Source organism: Hyaena hyaena, unplaced genomic scaffold (assembly GCF_003009895.1).
Source record: "Hyaena hyaena isolate Hyena2069 unplaced genomic scaffold, ASM300989v1 scaffold_375, whole genome shotgun sequence".
NCBI lineage: Eukaryota > Metazoa > Chordata > Mammalia > Carnivora > Hyaenidae > Hyaena > Hyaena hyaena.
This window is the reverse complement of record NW_024081006.1, coordinates 1,086,950-1,110,562: the sequence shown is the minus strand read 5'-3', so window position 1 is coordinate 1,110,562 and position 23,613 is coordinate 1,086,950. Positions and strand designations below refer to the sequence as shown.

General features: G+C 38.6%; 1 protein-coding gene and 1 non-coding gene across 7 annotated transcripts in view; one reads left to right on the top strand and one right to left on the bottom strand.

The window, feature by feature from the left end:
* The window catches only part of TBC1D5 (TBC1 domain family member 5), a 540,103-nt gene that overhangs the window by 395,530 nt on the left and 120,960 nt on the right, over positions 1-23,613 (top strand). For all 6 annotated transcript variants that reach the window (XM_039250589.1, XM_039250592.1, XM_039250590.1 and 3 more), the window contains one exon: positions 6,027-6,169. In XM_039250589.1, the coding sequence (XP_039106520.1) occupies positions 6,027-6,169 (143 nt within the window). The remainder of the gene's footprint in view (positions 1-6,026; positions 6,170-23,613) is intronic.
* Positions 22,052-22,157, bottom strand: LOC120244204. Its single transcript, XR_005531495.1, has one exon. It is a non-coding gene; the product is annotated as a U6 spliceosomal RNA (small nuclear RNA).

The following is a 23,613-nucleotide window of genomic DNA, read 5'->3' as shown; positions in this document are numbered from 1 at the left end:
ACAGTTTTGATAAAACAGCTTCAAACATTTGCCAAGGAGAATGAATTATAGTAGGAATGGATGGTAATTATTAGGAACTTATTTTGGGAATAAGAAACCTTCCTTAATAAAGGGCTATGTACTGCCCTCTGAAAGGAAAAGAGAATTTTCCCCAAAGTTAAAAAATGTTCTTTTTTTTAATATCTTATTTATTTCTGAGAGAGAGAGAGAGAGAGAGAGAGACAGCATGAGCAGGGGAGGGTCAGAGAGAGAGGGAGACACAGAATCTGAAACAGGCCCCAGGCTCTGAGCTAGCTGTCAGCACAGAGCCCGACATGGGGCTCGACCCCACCAACCGTGAGTGAGATCATGACCTGAGTCGTAGTCAGACGCTCAACCAACCAAGCCACCCAGGCACCCCTAAAAATGTACTTTTTAACAGTGTGCATACATATCCTTTGGGAGTTAAATTAAGTTTAACATGTGTTCCCAGAAAGCCAAATTCAAACTGGGTTCAACCCATGGATTACAAGGAGCCCATAGAAAGCACATTCAGGTTGTTTAAAGATAATAACCAATTCAGAGTTTCTGTTCCTTTTATTTTTGAAGCAGAGTTTAATGGGCTTGAAATATTCAAATCTTTCTGTAACACACACAGATCCCAAACATTTTTAAGAGGACCAAGTTGAAATAGTACTAGATAAAGAAAAAAAAAAATAATAAACAGGCTAAGCATCTTCCAATAATATATTCTGCAGCACTGTTAGAAGAATGTGAAATTGGGAAAAATGCTTTATTTTGGCTTCCATCTTTTGTGGCTCTTCAAAGAAGTTAAAATTAAAGATGAGAATGCCTTGTGACCCTAATTATTATAATATAATATTTGGTTTTAATTTTAAGACTATCTTCACATAGTTGAGGTAAAGGAAAAGTGAGGGTAAATTAATTTTAAAAGAACTGAGTACAAAGGAACCCAAATAAGAAGAGCCTCAACGTCTTCATGGAGCAGCCAACCATGGATATGAACACTTGGTTTGCTGCTGTTTTTCTCTGATGTTAATACAGAGTTTGGATTCTGTGTTTATCCTCTACCAGGCAGGGTTATTTATTTATTTTTTTTTAAATGTTTTTATTTATTTCTGAGAGACAGACAGACAGACAGTGTGAGCAGGGGAGGGTCAGAGAGAGAGGGAGACACAGAATCTGAAACAGGCTTCAGGCTCTGAGCTGCCTGTCAGCACAGAGCCCTACACAGGGCTCGAACCCACAAACCGTGAAATCATGACCTGAGCCGAAGTTGAATGCTTAACCGACTGAGCCACCCAGGCACCCCAGGCAAGGGCTATTTAAAAATTAATTGTTAGCTTTCAAAAGTCCAAGCGAACAGAAAGCAAAAAGGCAAAATTAAGATCATTAAACAAAAATCTCTGACAGTGTTCCAGTATGGTTGCCTAGTGCTATCACTATCATTTGGTGATCACAGCTTGCTTGAGATGAATTTATGATGTTTGTTAAATTAAATCGAATATACCTTTTTTATTATACTTGTTCTTCTAAGCTGTCTATACCTATATCTTACTAAAAGGTTATTAAAGTAAAAAGAAAAGCAAATGAAGATAATAAAAGTTTCTTTCTGCACATCTAACCTCCTCCAGCCATGTTGGATGAAGGCTATGTTTAGTTAAACCTCAAATTGGTCATTTTCATAAACTGCTAAAAAAATAGATTTCTCTTGGCGTTTCCATGGGTCATTCACCAAGCAATAATACCATCAGGGGTAACTGATCCCCTGGGGATAGGAGCTTAATTACACAGAAATTTTAAATTGAGAATCGTGGTGTAAGTGCAGACATAGAAACTGTCCTGTCTTTGGGTGGTTTATTATTAAATTTAATACCCCACATGGTCTCTTTTATTTTTGTAGATTTTAATTACTAAGTGGGTCTGGTAAAATATGAATTATTGTATTATCACAAGTGATAAAATGCATATGATTATGAGCATTGCAGTCTGCAGGTGTAACATACATAAAACAAGATTAATAGTATCAAGCAATTAAACTGAAGCTATCTTTAAGGGGAAAAGAAAGCCTTAATGCTACCCTTAAATGTAAGTTAAACTTGCGCTAAATATTTTTAACTGCAATAAAAGCATGTTAATTTTAGGAGTGACTTCTTTATAAGACCTCATTTCTTCGAGTAAGTTTTCCTTTCTAAGAATACAAAAGCTTACTGAAATAATTTCTGTTGGTAACTCATTCCATAAAGAACGGAATTTTTCTTTGGCTTTTAAGCTCAATGAAGAAAGCCCAAAATAGCACAGGAAATTTTGTGTGTGGTGAATATATGTATGAACTAAATCCAGTAGGGATTAAAATGATTAAATTATTGATAAGGTCATTGTTGGTCCCAAAGCATTCCATTAGTCATACAGTACTACTTAAATATTTTGAGAATTTGGCTTTAATTTTTCTATAATTGCATATAAAATAGGGGAAACTGGGTTTTGCTTTAATTTTATATCTTGCATGTACAACTTACTAGCAGTCTTATATAAAAGGAACATGCCAGGGATCTAATAATAAATTCTTTTCCTTATGTGTTTCTGTTTTTTTTTTCCACTTCCTGAATTATTTTTATGCCTCCACTAACAAGATCACTGCCTGTACTTTCAATTTAGCTATACCTTTGCCTCTCAGTAGCATGATAGGTGGCTTTATAGTGAGTTTATCAAGACCTTGGTAAACACATAGAGCACTTAGCAAAGTGTACAGAGCTCTTTACAAAGAACTTTCTGGATCTCTCTCTCTCTCTCTCTCTCTCTCTCTCTCACACACACACACACACACACACACACACACACACACAATTTGGTCTATCTCTGTCTTTGTCTCTCTCACTCACTCACTCACACACACGATTTGGTCCTTGCCCTGGAATTATTTAGCAGTGTGCTTGGCAAGGTGAAACTTCAAAAATAAAGCACTGTGAAACATTTATAAAGCAGAACACCACAGATTACACGTTGAATCTAAAAGCATTGAAGACTTATATTCTGTGCAGTTTAGATGATATGTTTTATTCATTGTAGATAATGAGATATTTACAGCTGTCCCTCCTGACAGTGCCACAGCCGAGATGGTTGCATGTAGGTATGAGTGGGGTCATCGTTGAAGCTAAGTTAACACAACCCAATTAAGCAGGAAAGATGCATGAGAAGTTTGAGCAGTAACTGGGCATTTTGTTATAGGAATAATAGGAAAATATATGTGATTTCTTTAAAAAGAGAGGCTAAGTGTTGGGGGGTTTTTTCTGTTTGTTTTGTTTTGTTTTGTTTTGTTTTTGCTCTTGAAGCACCATCTGTGGTGAAACTAACAATGTGACTGTCCATAAGAAAAAGAGAGGACTTTGAGCTTTAAGCAAGGGGCAAAAAGATAGTATTACATTCTGTGTGGTATCTATTAACTTTCCTCAGTTTTTTTCTTTTTTGCTAAGTGATGTCTATTATAGCATGATAGATGATGTCAGCTTTTTTCAACAGTCGTTTTGCTTTTAATGGGAGATAGCAGGAAAAACACACAGAATAAGAAGGCTAGCCAAAAGTAATGTCTTTCGGGATGTACCAACCATAGCTATTAAATGGGCTTTCTCAAATAAGGAAAGTATTAAAATGACCTCCGTGAATGAAAGAAGCGAGTTCAAGTCAGAGTACAATTTTATAGGTGTAATTCTTTTCTATTTTTTAAAATTATTTTATTAGAATTTAGCTGACACACATTGCATTAGCTTCGGGTACACAATATAGTGATTGGACAAGTTTATACATTATACTTATGCTCACCTCAAGTGTAGCTACTACCATCATTTAGGTGTGATTCTTGAATTTCATACTGATATCTAGATTTGACCCAGGAAGGGTCAGTTAAATGTCAGAATTTTATGTTTTGAAAATGCCAAATTTTGCCTATCCATTAAACCAAGACAATTTTTATTTATTTTTATTTTTCAGCTTTATTGAAGTATAATTTGGCAAATAAAACTATAAGATATTTAAAGTATACATTGTAACCATTTGTTGTATGTGTGCATTGTGAAATGGTTTTTCCCATCTTGTTAATCAACACATCCATCATCTCACATACTTTATTGATTAATTGATTCATTCATTCGTTCATCTATTTTTGGTGAGGATATTTTAGTTCTCTTGGCAAATTTTGATTGTGCAAAACAGTGTTATCAACTACAGTCAGCATGTTACACTTTAGATCTTTATCAGCTTTTTTCATTGAAGTTTTCTTCCAGCTGTATTGGCTGAATAAATGACCACATTCTAACTGTTCTACTCATTTAATAATACATATATAATTATCAGTTTAAAGATCCTGTTTTTAAACAGGTCCCTAAAATGGTTGAATCCAGGTACTTTTTGATTTGCTCGTTCTCTGGTTCTCCTGATATTCCTTGAAGGACTCACTGATTCTTTGTCATTTCAAGAAGAGCAACCTATTTAATTTGGAGATATTTTTGTACTTCTTAAAACAGCAAATATTGGCATTTGTAATTTGAAAGAATTAGAAGTGTGTAGAGAAGTAAGGTTTTTCCCACAGCCATATAACTACAAACAGTATTAGACCAAAAAATATTTCTATTTTAGACACCTCTCATATTAGCAGTGGAGTGAGAGTTAAAAGGTAAAAATTGTAAAGGATACTGTTACACTTTTAAAAAGATAAATGTTACTTAGGATTAAATCTTTTTCCTGAAAAACTGAGTATCGTAATTTAAGATGTAATTGTAAATACAATTTAATCTGTTGATTAATTTGATAATATGAATGAAACTTAAGTATTTGATCATATGGTTCCTAATAACTGTGATATGTATGTGTGATTATACTCTTTATTGTCAAAACTTTGATTCATTCCTAAATATGAAGAAAATATTTGAAATTTTTGGCGGAGAGGGCTCATTTTAACCCTACAGATGATTACATTTGGTTTCTAATTTTGCAAAGAGGTAATCTCCTTTAACTAATTTTTGAAGAATTTCCTCTATTCTGTACTATTTGGTATACTCGAAATTTGGAATTTTTGGTTCTTTGTTATGTGCCAAAACCACACAGAATTCTAGCTGAAAATCCTGGAGAAGGTCTTATGTAAGGAAATTGTAACCGCGTTACGTAAAATTAGGAGTAAATGGATAAAAGCATATCAGAGTGAATTATTTTAATTTTCTTGTAAGAATTACTTATGAATAGCTTATAGGCATTTACTGAAAGGTTAAAGTATAACTGTTTATGACATATAATTATACACAGACCTTGTTGAGTATTCCTGTAAGCCGATTATGTCTACTTATAGCATGGATGTCCCATTTTCCTGGCCATAGGAATGACTGTGTATTTTAAAACACTCCTAAAAAGATAACCTCACTGGTAAGGTATATCTATTCTAAAGTTAAAAATAAAGTATCACTATTTGTTTCATTTAAAATAACTACCTACACTTGACCAAAAAAAGGATACCTATTTTTTCCCACATTTAATTTTAAAGTGACTATTTCAAAGAGTGAAATGTGAGAATGCAGTTTTCTGTTTAGCTATAGTTATTTTGTTGTACGATCATTTGCAAAAGTCCAGTGAACAACAACAAATCAGGAGTGTTTATAAAATTTTGGAAACTTCTGTTTTTTAATCCTAACCTTGCATATGATGTGACTGTCAGACCAGTGTGCATTCATTGTCTTCTTTGCATTTTGAGTTTGGGGTTTCTATTAAATATGAAAAATGTCTGCCCTTTTCAAGTATCCTGATAGTGTTTTCTACATAGAGGAATAAACTTTAACGATTGTGGCCCAGTTATAAAATGACAAAATTCATCTGAAAGCTTAAAACTTGGATTTTACTGTATTATATTTTCAGTATGTAATATTTGCTCAGTGTGATCAATTAAAAAATATAGTTTTTTCACGGTTATAGTAGAAAATGACTCCTCTTCGTATTGCTCTCAGAAGTACTGTTTTCTGAATTTTGGTTTTGTTTCTCTCCAGACGGTGGGTCCGGCTACTATTTGGACGAGAGTTCCCCCTGCAGGATCTTCTGGTGGTCTGGGACGCCTTGTTTGCAGATGGCCTTAGCCTGAGTTTAGTTGACTATATCTTCATAGCCATGTTACTCTACATCCGAGATGCTTGTAAGTGTTAATGATCTTGCCTACATTCAAGTAGGTGGTCTGGAGTTTTGAAATGTGTTTTATCTCTTAAACATGTTTTAGCTTTTATTCTGAATTACCATACCTAGCTTTTTATAGTAGGTAATATACTGAAGTTTCAAAGGAGCATACTAAATATCTTTTTGTTAGTTAACTATGTACATATTGGGAGATGTGGGTGATTTTATCCTGAGAGAATTGGAATATTCTTCAGAACTATTTTTCCAAAGACTTCACTCCTGCTTTAATCTCCTCATTATACACATTTGTGAAAAGCACGTAGAAAAAGCCAGTATTTCAGATATGTTTAGAGCTCCACCTTCTGACAGGTAGGGAGTATTCAAAGATATTATCAGGCAATTGGAGCTATTTTTATAGTGTCAACAACTTGCCAATAAAAAATAAATATTACATTTAAAGATATTTTAACTTTTTCTCAGTTATATTATGGCCAAACGCATTTCTCATTAGATTGCCAAATGGTAGACGTATTCCTATCTCATCAGATCCACCTTAGGACGTTTGCCATAGCTGGAAAGCCAGTGCCTATCTGTTGTGAGTAGTCTTGTAATCTTCAGCTTGAAGAAAATATCAGAGCATGTTTTAAATCTCGAAATACCTCAGATTGTTTTCCTTCTAAGAAAAATAAATCACCGTTCACAAAACAAGATTTGTAAGCCAAAGTGTAATTAGGAAAGATTGCACAACGTGATGATTAAATAGGAAATAAAAAAACTATCATCAGAGTAGGACTTTGTCAGTAGAACATAAACTATTCGGCGTCCTTCGTAATCTTGACTGTTACACGGCTCTGTGGCTCTCTGTGTTTGTTCATTGAATACCAGTTGCGCCAGATGCTCTTGCTATGCCTCTGGTAACGCTAATAACATTCTTTAAAATTTTAGTTTATACTCTTTTAATTCCCCCAAAATTACTTGAATGAATAAGTGACAGGAGCACCACATTTTATCCAAAAATTGTGATTTTTTTTTCTGCCCTGAAGGTCAGATACTTTGGGTTTTGACAGACAAAGTAGAAAGTTCCTTCTTTCTGAGTCAGAGCTAATCATATAAGAACATGGAAATTATAAGAGCTAACATCTGGAAAGTAGAGAAAGAGGTTTGGGTAGATTTGATGGATACTAGATTTTAGGATATTCAATATTGCTCTCTCATTTTAACATAGTATATTTTTTTAATGTAATTAAAAAGACGAAAGGAATGAGTTCCCTCTTTTAGAAAAATGGTTTGGGATATTTTCACAAAATTTTCCAGTTCAAACAATCATGGAAATATATTCTGATTTTCTGTAGTCTTAAACAATTAAGTATTTGCTTTTTTTTTAATTACAACAATTTTTAATGTTTTTATTTATTTCAGAGAGAGAGAGCATGAACAGGGGAGGGGCAGAGAGAGAGGGAGACACAGAATCTGAAACAGGCTTGAGGCTCTGAGCTAGCTGTCAGCACAGAGCCTGACATGGGGCTGGAACCCTTGAACCGTGAGATTACAACCTGAGCCGAAGTTGGACGCTTAACTGACTGAGCCACCAAGGCGCCCCAAAGTATTTGCTCTTTTCTTAACTTTGGTATATCACAACTATATATTTTGTAATTTAATCATCCTGTCTCGTCTGCTAAGATCTACATTTTGAAATCAATTTCATAAAACAGGCAAATTTTTGGCAGTTGAAGCCCTTACACACTTTCAGTTCATCTACTGATGTTATAAAATGTATGGGCACATGTGGGAAAATCCAGGGATAATTAAGTCATTTATTCCTTTCAGTATTTAGGCGAGTTTATTTTAATTTGCCTTTTAAAATCCGTAACAGTGGATGAGATCTCCTAAAAATAGGGTGACTATTAAGTTTTAGGGTCACTGCCCTTATGCTCAAGAAGTCTGTCAACTAGTAGGAAAGACTGGCATAATTAATTTCAAACTACCATACCCAGTGCTGTGGTTGAGGTATGGATAGGCAATATGTAAGTTTAAAGGAGAAGCACTGAAATCTCCTCTGGGTCCGCTGTGAGTGACTAGAGAAAATGGTGTAGGTGTTGGCAAGTTAAATAAAGGGATCTGAATTTCAGGTGGAAGGAATAGCCATTTGCTATTAGAGTGCAAAGTGAGACCGACAGGTTATGAGACCAAAGAAATGAACAGGGAGGGATAGGGTTGTGATGAAAGTCTTTATCCCGCAAATAATAGGGGCCCCTGAAGGGTTCAGAGCAGAAGTATTGTCATTGTTAGATGACTCTGATGGCACTGTGGAGAATAGATGCAAAGGAAACAAGAAAGAGTAAAGCAGAGCAATCCAGATAAAAGGTTATGACAGTTATTCAGGGGAAAACTGTAGATTGGAGAAATCTTCAAAATTAAATCAGCATGTCTTGGTGACTAAATATGGGTGAGGAAGAACAGGAAGTCTAAAACAGTCCCCAGCTTGGGGAGTTGAGTGACTAGGTAAAATGTGTAACTTGGATAGGAAACAAGGATTAGCATGTTTTAGGAATGGAAATTATTATGTTTTGGCCCTACTGAATGTGGGATCTGTGAGAAATAATAACCTGAAGATTTGGAAAGTAAAGTTCAATGTCAATATTAAGGCTACAGATTTAGTTTTACAAATGTATAATAGGTATGTGTTAGTTAGAACCATAATACTGGATGTGACCTCATAAGAATAGGGTGACCATATATCCCGATTGCTTGGGACAGTCTTGGTTTAGCCTGCTAATCAAGAGTAATGTTCCTAACCTGGCCTCTTGCATTCTCAAAGACCTCCTGTAAGGATCATCAGATTACTTGGTCAGCCTACCTGAGATAGGTGCTTATAGAAGGAGAAGATAGACAAAGGTGGAACTCTGCATTTAACAGCAGTGTTTAAGGCACCAGAGAAGAAAGGGTATGTGTTGTAACCTCACAAAGCTGTGTTATCAGAGCCAAGGGAAGTACTGGGGGTTGAGAGTGCTGAGGTGCGGTAAGGTAAGGGGGAAATGGCCATGAACTTGGCCCAAGTGGTTTAGTGGAGTGGTAAAGCAGAGGCTGGATTGTGATGGGTTGAAGAGTAACTAGACAGTTGAAAAGTATAATAGCTTTCTCTATAGTTTTGTTATTGTTCCTGTTGCTTTCTATATGTATTACAGTTTCAGCTTAAAAAATCAATTCAGTAAAAAGGAAAGAATGTAGAGATAGCACATGTAGAGCAATCTTCAAAGACAGCAGAGCAGGGATGAAGAAAGATGTACTAGGGGTTAGTGTAGGGACAAGGAGAGTTGCATGGCTATCTTTAGAATGCTCATTGGAGGCTGGGGGGAACCAGTTGAGGGTTTACTTCTCAACCAGTCTTAAGTTGGCCCCTCAAGGATCAGCACTAGTTTTTCCCCATTTCATTGATGAGATCTATGAAAAGGTAAATTATTCTGTTTACTTGAAGTTTTTGTTTCTTCATAGCCACTCCCCTGTCCCCAACAAGAGACCATAGTTTTTCTGTCTTGGTTTCCCTACCATACCCCAGCATCTAGAATGGGGCCTGGTATATAGTAATCTTGATGAATATCTTTTGTGTGAAATAATTGAAGAAACAAGGGCCTAGAGGCAATGGAGTGAGGTGAGGAGTCCTACGGAAGAGGAATAAAAGTTGATGCAGGTCCTGGCTGCAGGCACTAGGCAGGTTTCAGAAGTAGACTAGTTGATAGGTGGAGAAGATGGGAAGTGGAAGAATTGTATGTCTGATACAGGAGGAGGCAAGGTTGTCTGCTGTGAGTGAGGCGTGGTAAGGTTAGGGAGCTTAGAGGATTCCTGGGAAGTCTGGGAGAGATGGCCGACCATGGGCTAGGACCAGCTGGTCTAGCTGTTAAAGATCCTATCCTGCAGAGACTCACAGTGGGCAACAGAACCAGGCCTCAAGGTTAGGATTTTCTGAGCCACACACTGCAGTCAAGGCATACAGGAGCAGGAGATCATGATCTCGGTTCCAAGCTAGGCCCACGTCCAAATGAATTAGGCAGAACTGAAGGGAAGCAAAAGGATGGAGAGGGTGTTGAGTACAGTTTTAAGAGAGTGGTTGCTGGTTCCTGGGTGGCTCAGTCAGTTAAGCGTCTGACTTCAGCTCAGGTCACTATATCATGGTTCGCGGATTTGAGCCCCGCATCGGGCTCTGTGCTGACAGCCAGCTCAGAGCCTGGAGCCTGCTTCAGATTCTATGTCTCCCTCTCTCTCTGACCCTCCCCTGCTCACGCTCTCTCTCTCTCTCTCTCTCTCTCTCTCGCTCTCGCTCTCGCTCTCGCTCTCGCTCTCTCTCAGAAATAAATAAAACATTAAGAAAAAATTTTAAAAAAGAGTGGTTTGGAATATGTAGGGAGGGAAGCATGGCCAGGAAGAGACTATGGGGAAATCAGAGTATGAAGGGATTCAGGGTAGAGACTTAGAAGCATCACAGGTGTGGTCAAATGAGATTGGATCTGAGAGCCCTGCTTCGTTCATTTTCTGCCCCAGCAGTGTTCTGCCAGCATCTCATACTTAGTTTTTAACAAAAGTATTCCTATCATTTTCTTTCAGTACTTTGAACAAAGCTTTCATTCACTTTAAAAGTAGTTTGTCAGGCAAGCATAGTATTCAACCACTTAATAGATTTCCTATCAACATCGCATTCTTTACAAGGCTTCAAAAATTCAGCCCAACACCCATGGTTAGAAGTTAGGAAGCCAGATCAAGACCATAGGGCTAGTACAGGCCGGTTCTCACATCACTTTTTCTGTTCCTCAAGCCCTATCTTAATTTTATTAAGTACTAATAAAATTTCATACTGGGAAAAATAACAGTATGAATATTATATAGATTTTAAAATTTAATCATTGAAATGATAGCGTCAGATGGCTGTTCTTTGAATGAAACTTTTGCTTTTCTGGAGGGAGATACATGGCACCATTTCTGAATAATCCCTAACATTTTAATCAAACCATAACATGCTTACTTTTTTTTTTTTTAATGTTTTTTATTTATTTCTGAGAGAGAGAGACAACATGAGCAGGGGAGGGTCAGAGAGAGGGAGATACAGAATCTGAAACAGGCTCTGGGCTCTGAGCTAGCTGTCAGCACAGAGCCCGACTTGGGGGCTTGAACCCACGAACTGCAAGATCATGACCTGAGCCGAAGTCGGATGCTTAACCAACTGAGCCACCCAGGCACCCCAAAAGGCTTACTTTCTTATGTGTCATAAGAAGTGGTTTTTTTTTATTCTTTGCTAGATTATGTAGATTAAGCTTCTATACGTTAAAGGTTAGGAAATAAGGAAATCTGATCACAAACCATTACTCCTGTAATAGTTTATTAATACCTATACTCCCATTGCACTGTTGTTTTTACTGATTTATTCTGTACTGAAATAAAGTCGCTCATGTGGTTCCTACTTCCTCTGATTCCGTTTACCCAAACTCTGCTTCTGTTTTCAAGCCTGGTGAAAGACAACTTTTTCCCGAACCTTCACCAATTATTTAGCCCATACTGACCTCTCTTTTGGGTTCCTATAAGATTTTAATCACTACAACTCAGCATAGCATTTAATGATGCTCTGTCTTATGTTGTTCCATCTTGCATGTTAGTCCCATCTTCAAAAGTAGATGTTTAGCTCTTCAGGACCAGAACCACATGTTACAGTTCTTCCCTAACCCTCAAAGCACTTGAAGCTTTTCATGTGCTCGGTATCTGGGGTGACCTCAGATGGAAGGGAACCCTGGAGACCTGGGATGAGATGGAGGCGTGGATACGTCTGCAGTAATTGCTGAGAAGACAGGTGCCAAGGAACTCCTAGAATGTGAACTCAAATAGGTTTTTTAAAACGCACTTTTCAATGTGACTTTTGTAAAGAAAGCATTGTCTACTTTTAAAGTATCTAAACTTTTTCACATCTATTTTTTATTGATCTGATGTTTTATTAGCCCCAAGTAAAACATTTTCACTAATTTACAGTGTACCATACCTTTTATTTGTCTTATAAATTGTATTAATAGCTGAAATACTGTAATTGAATTCTTTCAACAGTTGATTTTCCTAACTAGAAAGTAACTTTTAAATGTTTATTGTCTCTTTTAATTTACCTTTACTCTGAATACTTTGTAAATGGAAAACTTACCTTCTTGGTACTTCTACCCACTTCTACCTTGTTTTTTAGCCAGCATAACATGTCACAATACTGTAATTGTCTTGGGTTTCCTATAGGGAGTCTTTAGCCATTTCTTTGTCTGGCCTGGGGTGGCAACTGTCATCTTGGTAGTTTGATACTGTTCCTTTTTATTTCATTATAGATCTCTGCTAACTCTTCACCCACTACCTGTTTATCTGCCAGTGTTTCCGTCTGCCCTACCCCAGCATTTCTGTTTCTCTGTTTTCTTGTTAAGAGCATGCTCATCATTATGCTGGTGTCAAACTACAATTTATTTCAGCTACAAATTGAATGTATTTGTCTTCTCTGGAAAACCTTTACCCAACATCAGGGACTAAGAAACAAAGCCTCTCTTAAATTACATAGTAATGTGTCACAGAGGTTTGTTTTTTTTTTTTTTTTTTTTTTTTTTTTTTTTTATCAAAACACAAATTGGTGGTCTTATTTTTAAAGGCGTGTTCAAGCACTTCCTGACTGCCAGCTCTCTTCTCACTCACACATTAAATATTGCCAGTCACTTTATGGCCATCTCAGATATGGATATTAATATAACCCTTTGAATTACAAATGCCATTTATATTACTTTATATTTTAGTTTAAAAATCTAAAACTCCACTAATACAGGCTGATACATCATAGTAGCACATTTTTTTATGGTTAGATTTTTTTCCCAATAGACTTTTTTAAATGTTTATTTATTTACTTTAGGAGAAGTAGAGAGTGCTAGCAGAGGAGAGGAGGAGAGAGGGAGAAGGAGAGGTAGTTGGGGGGTTGGGGAAGAGAGAGAGAGAGAGAATGAATCCCAAGCAGGCTCCCTGCTGCCAGCTCAGAGCCCAACAACATAGGGCTCGAACTCAAGAGCCACACTTTTCAATGTGACCTGATCATGACCTGAGCCAAAATCAAAAGTTGACTGCTTCACCAGTGAGCCACCCAGGTGCCCCCAGTAGACCTTAGTTTTTAAAGAAATTTTAGGCTCACAGCAAAATTAAGTGGAAAATACAGAATCCCCAGATACTCCCACCCCCACATACACAACAGCCTACCCCATCCTCAGCATCCCTCACCTCAGCAGTGTATTTGTTATCATCAAGCCTACGGTGACACCTCATTATCACTTAGAGTACCTAGTTTACACTACTATTCACTCTTGCTGTTATATCTTCTATGGGTTTGGACAAATGTGTGGCGACATCTGTTCTTCATTATAGTATTATCTGATAGTTTCCCTGCCCTAAAACGCCTCTGTGGTCATCTCTCTGACCCCTGTAACCCTTGACGACCACTGATCTTTTTATTGTCTTCATAGTTCTACCTTTTCCAGAATACCATATAGTTGTAATCATACAGTACATAGCCTTTTCAGATTTGCTTCTTTCACTTAGTAATACCCATTTAAGTTTTCTCTGTGTCTTTTATGGCTTGATAGCTCATTTCTTTTAAGCTCTGAATAATACTCCATTGTCTGGATGCACCACAGTTTGTTTATCCACTCACCTACTAAAGGACATCTTAGTTTTTTCCAAGTTTTGGCAACTATGAATAAGGCCACTACAAATATCAGTGTGCAAGTTTTTGTGTGAGGACGTAAGTTTTCATTTCATGTAGGTAAATATCAAGGAGCATGACTGCCAGATAGTATGGTAAATGTCAGGAACTCAGCTGAGCTGGGCAGAAGAGAGACCTGAACTATTAGAGTAGCCGATTAGAGCAACAAGTCAAAAATGGAAGCGTTAAGCCTTGAATCACTGTGGTGCTACTAGCAAGAGTCAAAAACTGGAGAAAATGTCAACTCCGTTTGCTTCATTCCACCATGGAATGGCACACTGGTTGAGGGTCAGATAGATCAACATATATGTGGTGTCATCTCACTGTTGAAGGGGTCCTGAACAAAAGATTCTGGCAGTTTGAGGACCCTGAGATGGCCATGCTTTGGGGAGCAAGGCTGGGAGGTTGAGTGGAAAGGTACTAGGTCAAATGAAGAAACATGTCTGTAAGAGTCCTTCCAACCCCCAGGAGAGGTCATGGCTGAAGCACCTGAAAAGGACCTAGAGCTCAGATAAAGAAACCTAGGAATGAATGCACCAGGGCTAGGAATATAAATATGTGAAAGATAATGCTGGCTAAGTTGCCCAAGACCTTGACTGCATCTCCTTTCAGAGAATAGAGTCCACTGGCTATGCCCCACATCTGGTGTGGGGTGGACCACTCACCCCTGTGACCTATCAGGTAGAAGTTTCTGTATTTTCAGAGTTCTCCAGAGAAAAAGAACCGGTAGAATACAAATGCAGATATATATGAGGAGATTTATTACAGGAATATGCTTCCACAGTCATGGAGGCCTGGAAGTCTCACCATCAGTCATCTACAAGCTGTAGAACCAAGAAAGCCAGGTGGGTGTAATTCAGTCTCAGTCTGCAGGCCTGAGAAAAAGGGGTCCTCTGGTGGAAATCTCAGAGTCCAAAGGCTTGAGGATCAGGAGCTCTGATATCCAAGGGCAGAAGACAATGGACGTTTCAGCTCAAGAAGAGAGGGAGAATTCACCTTTTCTTTGCCTTTTTGTTCCATTTGGGACCCAGTGGATTGGCTGATGCCTACTATTTTTGAGGGCAAGTCTCTTCACGCAGCCTACTGAATCAAATGCTGATCTCTTCCAGATACATACTCACAGACACACCCAGAACTAATGTTTTACCTGTTATGTGGGCATCCTTTAGGCCAAACTGATACATAAAATTAACTGTCTTATCTTTGTAGTTGCCTAAAAATATTACAACATAATTGCTAAACTATCTTCTAACATGGCTATACCAGGGGTGCCTGGGTGGCTCAGTCGGTTAAGCGTCTGACTTCAGCTCAGGTCATGATCTTACAGTTTGTGAGTTCGAGCCCCACATCAGGCTGTATGCTGACCGCTCAGAGCCTGGAGCCTGCTTCAGATTCTGTGTCTCTCTTTCTCTCTGCCCCTCCCCCACTCACACTCTGTCCCTCTCCTTCAAAAATAAACAAACATTAAAATAAAAATAAAATGGCTGTACCAGTTTTCATTACCACCAGCAGTGAATGAAAGTTCTCGTTGCTCCACATTGTCACCAGCATGTGGTCATGTCATTGTTTTCGATTTTGAACATTCTAATATGTGTCATATTGTCTTTTTAATGTAAGGGAGTTTTTGCTTGAAAATAAGTTTATTGTATACAACTATAGGAGTAGAGATATGAAAGGATAACTATTCCCCTAGTCAAATTCTATTTCATGTTCACAATCATCATTCATACCCTATTCTGGCCTTGTATAAAGGGGAGGAAGGAGTCTTCTCTCTTAATCCCATAATCTTGCCTTTCCATGTTCTTACTCCCATCCCACATTTTCCCATTGCCCTAGAAAGCAATATAACAGATGGATTCAGGAACTCTAGGATAACTTCAGTGAGCAAAAGCCAGCAAAAATTTTATGCATCACTGGAATCTTACCCAGCAGTACTCAAGATTCCATGTCCATCTGTTGCTGTCAAAATATAATGTGACTGGTCCTGCAAGTTGACTACAGCCATTCTGCTTGATGATTAGACAAAAGAGATGGTGATCTTGGTCTTCCTGACCATTGACTTCCCCAGCTTTCTCACTTGACCTTCTTAGCTTTCCCCCCTCAGTTGCCTCCTCACCTAGATTCTTAGTCCCTGTCAATTCACCTGCCCAGACGCTGAGTAGAAATATCACTAAAAAAGTAATTAAAGCATATCAGATTTGAGATGTTATATTGATCTCCTGATTTACCCCTCTTGCTCCTGAAACCCCCATTAATGTAAACCCATGGGACACAGAATTAGGAAGGAGATTACAGAGATTTGGGAAGCAGGAAATCAGATGGGGGAATGATAACTGACAGATCCAGGAAGGCTCAGTACAAAATTGATCATGGGGAAAGCCAAGAAATAATCCATAAAATTCCTAAAAGTATAGAAATTAGCAGTGCTAGGTATCTCTGAAAATTGGTAGAGGAAGGGAAAAGGTTATAGGACTCATGAACCATGAGATCAAGCCCCAAGTTGGACTCTGCGCTGACAGCACGGAGCCCGTGTGGGATTCTCTCTCTGTCTCTGCCCCTTACAGGCTCATGCTCACTCGTGCGTACTCTGTCTCTCTCTCTCTCTGTCAAAATAAATAAATATATTTTTTAAAAAGTCTAAAAAATGAGAACCAGTTGAAAGTCTATTTAAGAAGCAATTATATACCCAGATCTCCAACCTGTACCTCCAGGATTTATCCTGGTAAAATGGTGGCTCTCTGCACTAGGGACTCAGGGAGTTTCAGTAAACATGGAGCCCAGCAGTATTTTTTGCTGTCTTTAGTGTTCCCAGAACACTAAAACCAGACTATCTCCCTCTATAAGAAGGAGGATTCTTCTCTGGGGAAATCCAGTCAGCCCAAGAAAAAAGGCTTAAAAGTCTAGGCCCAGGGATTACCCAAGAATGACCTCTGTAAACCCTAGAGTTAACAGACCTACCCATCGATCCACAGACAGCTTCAAGTTACCTTTGTACTACCTCACTCTTAGACGTGAGCACACAGCCAGCAATCACCGAACATTTGAGGAAAGCATCAAAATGAAAGCAGAGATCTAAATGAGCAGCCGGGGGAAAAAAACAACTGTGAGTACAGAGACTACATAGGGTGGAGGAAACATCTCAGAGAGCTAGGAAAACGTAATTCAAAGGAAAAAGTGTAATTGAAAGTTAAAGTATGAAAATAAGGTGGTTGGAATATAAAATTGAAAAAGTATTCCAAAAAGTATCACATAGAATAGATGTAGAAAATAAGAAAGAAAATTAAAGGACCAGGCCAGGAGACCCAACATCTAGATAATGAGATTTCTTTTAATAGATAAAGGAAGAGAGAAAGAGAGAAGAAAGACATAACAAACATAGGATAAACAAAAAAACAGAAGGGAGAAAATCATCAGTGAAGCAATTAAAGAGAAACTTCCAATTGAACAGAAAAACATGAGTTTCTAAATTGAAAAAGTCCATTATATATGAAAATACATGCAAATTAAGGTACATTACGATGAGTTTAGATGGGGGGTGGGTGCAGAAGAGAAACCGGTCACATAGAAGTGTGTGAGTTCGAATGCTTTGAGACTTTTTCACTGGAAGACAAAACACTCTAGAACAGGACTCCCAATTTTCTAAAGGAAAAACATTAACAGCCTAGAATTCTGTCCCTAGCGTAACCATTAAGTGTCAAAATAAAATTTTTCAAACAGAAAAGCCTTTCAAAAAAATTCATGTCCTGCACATAAAGCTTTTAGAGGATGTGCTCCACCAAAATGAGGGTGTAAAGTGAGAAAGAAGTGAGATACTCTAGGAAATAAGGATACAGCTCTTGTAAGGGCCTCCCCAGGATGAAGGGGCAGACCAGAGAGCTCCTGGTAAATTTATAGGCAAAAACTATAAATCAGACTTATTAAAACCGAGTCTCTAAATTGAAGAAGTTTTGAAAAAGTTCATTTTATATATATATATATATATATATTTTTTTTTTTTTGGAGAGAGGAAGAAAAAGGAGAGAGAGCAGGGGAGGGGCAGAGAGAGAGGAAGAGAGAGATCCCAAGCAGGCTTCGTGCCCAGCATGGACCCCGGTGCAGGGCTGGATTCCACATTCTTGGGATCATGATCTGTGCAGAAATCAAGAGTTGGTCACTCACCTGAGTCGCCCAGGTGCCCCTCTTTGTGGAAGTTTTAAACAGAGTTCTGACTTTTGTGGAAGTTGTACATAGTTTAAAAAGTCAAATCATCCTATAAGGCTGGTTGTAAAACACTTGCTCCCAGTGCCCAGGCACATGTGCTTTTTAGCTGACCAAAAAAACATTTTCCTTCCATATTGTAAAGAAAAAAAAATGCTAATGTTACTCTTACTTTAAATGTTGTCTACCAACTTCTCATTCGTGAAAATAAAGCTTGAACTCATCCTAAGCACTGAAAGCCAACCACGTGTCAGCCGTCACATCACAAATGCATTTCTTGTCTCCCTGCCCCCATGACGTCATACCATAATTCTGGTTAAGTCAACTGTAGCCAGAGGCAAATGTTCTCACACCTGAGCAGTACAGTGCATCATACTATACTCACACCCTACCCACTAGCAATTCTCTACTCAGGTACTTGTTTGCTTACTACCTTTCATTTGACAGCACTGTATGCTTAAACATAAAAAGCCTGAGTAGAGATCTCTTCTGTTGCCCTGATTAAAATAAATTCTATTTAAAGTGTATTAAGCTTGGAGCACCTGGGTAGCCCACTTGAACATATAACTATTGATTTCGACTCAGGTCATGATCAGTTTGTGGATTCGAGCCCCACAGATTGAGCTCTGTGCTGACAGCCTGGAGCCTGCTTGAGATTCTCTCTCTTCTTCTCTATCTGTACCCCTTCGCTGCTCACACACACCCTCCCTTTCTCTTTCTCTCTCTCTCTCTCTCTCAAAAATTAACATTTAAAAAATCCTTATAAAGTGAAGCAAAAGGAGAAGCACTTTTTAATTTTTCAATGTTTATTTGAGAAAGAGACAGAGCACAAGTGGGACAGGGCCAGAGAGAGAGGGAGACACAGAATCTAAAACAGGCTCCAGGCTCTGAGCTGTCAGCACAGAGCCCAACGCGGGGCTCAAACTCACAAACTGGGAGATCATGACCTGAGCTGAAGTCAGACATCTAACCGAATGAGCCACCCAGGGGCCCCAAGAAGAGCACTTTGTAGTCTTTTTCTCAGAGTGCTTTGGTTGCCTCAGTCAGTAGAGCATTCAATTCTTGATGTCGGGTTGTGAGTTGGAGCCCCACGGTTGGTGCAGAGATTACTGAAAAGTAAACTCTTAAAAAAATAATAAAAAAATTTTTTTTCTAAGCTAAAGAATTTGAGATTCTCCTCTTTCCAAAAATCTAATTTAAAATTCTCATATTTCTGTGCAAAATCTACTAGAGAAATAAAGAGCATCCGTCCCATTGTTTACAGAAGAGTGTGTGTCCGTCTTTGGTTTTGAGGGTGGGTGCTGCAGTGATGATGGCACGAAGAGAGGCGGTGGTCACAGCGGCCACCGGGGAAGAAGACCCGAAGGACGCAGTCCTCAGACGGTCATAAAACTAGGCGACAGTCACTTTGTGTGGTGAAGGATATTACTTTGTTTGATACTTGGCTTTCTCCAAGGCTGAAAAGAATCGAAGTTTTGTTGTTTTTATCTATGACTACTCCCTGCCCCGCCTGGTTTCTGGTCCATCTGAAATCGAATTTTATGTGTTAACATTTTATATCTGGGAGAGTTAAAATAGTAAGTGTTTTAAATGGTGGAAGACCACAAATACGAACATTACTTCTTTCTTCCTTCACGTATTAGGTCTTCGACAAATATTTTTTCAGAGCACGTAGCATTTACTGATTGTTTTCTGCACGCTGGCTACCTTGCAAGACATGTAAATCCACATTGGCTTTGTTTTCAGCGTAGAGGTAGAATAAATTATTTTAAAGCCTTAAGGTTTTCCTTTTTGTTGTTCTTGTTAGCTAATTATTTTCATTTTACATTTAATCCATGATTATTTGGTTTATATACCTCTTTATAGCTAACTACAAAATTTATGCCTATTTCTAAATATTTTCTATACTTGCCCTTATATATGGAGGGCTTTTTTTCAGTGTTATCTTTGAGACTTTTCGATGGCTCACAACATAGTTGGTGTTTGGAAGCCATCTGCTCTTTGTCCGAACTTGACTTCTGTACACAGATGCTCCTGTCGTGACATTTTCTGCTAGGAATGCAGCAAAGTGTAAGGTATAGTGGTGGAGAGTGAGGCTGTCAGCTACACAGGCCTGGGTTCATTCAGCGCTGTTTGCCATTCAGGAGTCCAGTAGCCTTGGATGTGTCGTTGACCCTCTCTGCACTACTGTCTCCTTGTCCAAAATGTGGAGTTGATGACCATCGGTTCCTTAGTGTGGATTAGGGGGACTCGCAGGCTATTTGTATAATATGTGGCAAGTTGCCAGGCACATTATATAGATGCTTAATAAGTGATGGCTGTTACTTTTTTTTAATTTTAGAGAAATTAAAGGAAGTCTGCATTTAGTTTTTTATGTTCGTTGGTAGTTGTTCCCAGTCCATTTTGTTACCTTGAGAAAGTAAGTATATCTAAATATAAAATGAAGTAATTTGAATAGAGTGTTTTATTTGCAAGTGTTAAAATTGTAGGTATGGTTAACTTTGAATTATACGTGAGTTATTTAACCACATTGCTCTAAGGTTTCTCGAAACAATAACATCCTCTGATTATCTTCACTGATTTCATTATTTTTTGTTGTTACTGGAGAAACTGCTTAAACTGGCTCCCTTAGACATCTCCGGAACAGCCGTGTGCCATTTAAAGGTAGAGACAGAGAAGTCTGCTGTGCTTCGTGCAGAGGGAGTGCCATTCAGCAAGAATTAAGCAGGATGGGAAACACCCTACCTTGCATCTGTGCCACGCTTAAGGACCCCTGCACGTAGCATGAGCATCATTATCTGTTTTATAAATGGGAGAAGCAAAGTTCGTGAAGTTCAGCACCTTACCTAGGTCATACATGTAATAAGTCAGCATTCTGATACATATCTAATCTAGATTCTAACTTAGATCATCTGATTCCAAATCCAGTATGTTTCCCTAGGTACCACTTACCTTTGTCTTCATCGTCTCTGAATAAGCTCTTCAGAGTGTGTAGCTTCCGTACTTTGTTTTGAAAGCATATATGTATGTGATTTCAAATGTAGGGAGATCCCAAAAATCAGCCTTTGACTTGTTTTCTTGAGTCACTGCCCTGCTCTGATAGAAGAAGCGCTGAGAAGGAACAGCACTGCAGGTAGCGTCTCACATTCAACAACAATCTGCTGGGAAGACCAAAACTAAATTCTTACTCTGTCAGATCCCTGCGATTTTGTTTTTAAACCAGCTTGGGTTATTCTCTCTTGCCTACTCTTAATTGAGCACAGTAATTCAACAGGGACTTAATACTTTCGCGTATGCAATTGCAAATGAAAAGTGCTCTAAACGTACAAGTTTTCAGTAATAAATTAGAGATAGTATTTTCTGAAGACAGTGGGCTGTAGGGGAGGTAAAACTTTACCTATACTCATTGAGGTTTTCAACTAGATTGTTTAACAAAAAAAGCAGATTAATGAGAAAAACGGAAGTTTATTAACATCTATCTTCTTATATAATTATATACTTATCAATGTGTTCATTATAATTATATTTTAATATTTTAAGTTTAATAAAATATGTAATTATATAACATATTGACTCATATATAAAAATGTGTATCTCATTTGTATATGGTACTCAGAATAATGAACAACTCTCAAAAACACGGCTTTAGAATTTAGGATTAAATACTATCTTAATAAAGAAGGAGGAGGGAGGATGTAGATTTCATAGAGGACAATAAATGATTTTTAGGAGAGACCGTGAACCCTTAGAAGAATAGATGAGAGGTATGAGTTTGTGACCAAGTTTATCCTGGGGGAATTTATGACAGTTGACTTCCTTTGGGAAGATTTGTCTTTAGGCAGATAGGGAGAGTTCAAAGAAGGCCTCACACTGCGTTTGTTGTTTTTCAGCCCCTGTTGCTCAAAATAATGAATATACCAGTGGGGCATATTTGGGGGTGGCATGTCCTGAACTCCTAGAGCAGTATTTTGCTTCACAAATTTGCATGTCATCCTTGCTCAGGGACCATGCTGACCTCTGTATTGTTCGGATTCTAGTACGTGTGCTGCTGAGGTGAGAGCCCCACAGCGGTATTTCAGGCAGCAGTTCTGCTGCCCTTCAGAGCCCAGGTTCATGTGCCACCCTAGTACCGGTGCCTAGCATGGTCTCTGTGTGTCCAGGATACAGTAGGTGCTCAGGAAATGTTCATCACATTCAGTGACTGGGTGGATGAAAGGGAGAAAGGAGAGAAAGAATGTTAGCGCCTTCTTTCACTCTGCAAGTAGAATAATATTAATGCATTAGTTGGCTTCCCTTGCATGTTTTATAGTTTCTTTTTTTTTAAATGTTTTTTTTTTTTTTTTTTTGAGAGAGAGAGAGACAGAGTGAGCAGGGGAGGGTCAGAGAGAGAGGGAGACACAGAATCCAAAGCAGGCTCCAGGCTCTGAGCTGGCTGTCAGCACAGANCAGGCTCCAGGCTCTGAGCTGGCTGTCAGCACAGAGCCCGATGCGGGGCTCGAACCCACGAACCGTGAGATCATGACCTGAGCCGAAGTCAGACGCTTAACCGACTGAGCCACCCAAGCGCCCCGCATGTTTTATAGTTTCTGACAGCTTCAAAAGTTCTTTCAAGTTTCAATAACAGGATTGTCACCCTTGTCCCTCCAAATAAATACCTGTCTTTATCGGGCCGTTCTAGAGACTGGGCTATGATGACCATCCAGGCTGCTTAAAACTCCTATACAAGGGCGTTAGTACTATTGACTTTTCTGTTTGCAGTGATTATTGTATTCATTATGGCATCTGATTTTTATTTAATTTTTTATTTTTTTTAATGTTTATTTCTGAGAGACAGAGAGACAGACAGCGTGAGCAGGGGAGGGTCAGAGAGAGAGGGAGATACAGAATCTGAAGCAGGCTCCAGGCTCTGAGCTATTAGTACAGAGCCCGACGCAGGGCTTGAACCCACGAGCTGTGAGATCATGATGTGAGCCAAAGTCGGACGCTCAACCGACTGAGCCACCCAGGCACCCCTATTTTTTTTTTAGTGTTTATTTATTTTTGAGAGAGAGAGAGAGAGAGAGAGACAGAGCGTGAGCAGGGGAGGGCAGAGAGAGAGAGACACAAAATCCAGAGCAGGCTCCTGGCTCTGAGCTGTCAGCACAGAGCCTAATGTGGGGCTCGAACTCATGAGCGGTGAGATCATGACCTGAGCTGAAGTCGAATGCTTAACCAACTGAGCCACCCAGGCGCCCCTCATTATGGCATATGACTTTTAAAACAACTGTCTTTTCAAAACAAAGCCATGTATTGGAGCTCAGACCCTGTAGCTAGATTTCTGAATTTCAGATCTTGCACCACGACCAAATCACTATGTGATTGGGGCAAATGACTCAACCTTTTGAATTATTAGTTTTCTGATCTGTAAAACAGGGGTAGTAATTTTACGCTTATAATAAGATTGTCATAGAAATTAAATGAGATAATGTAGGGAAAGTTGTTGGGATAGGGCCTGGTCTCAGAAAGCCTTCAATAATTTA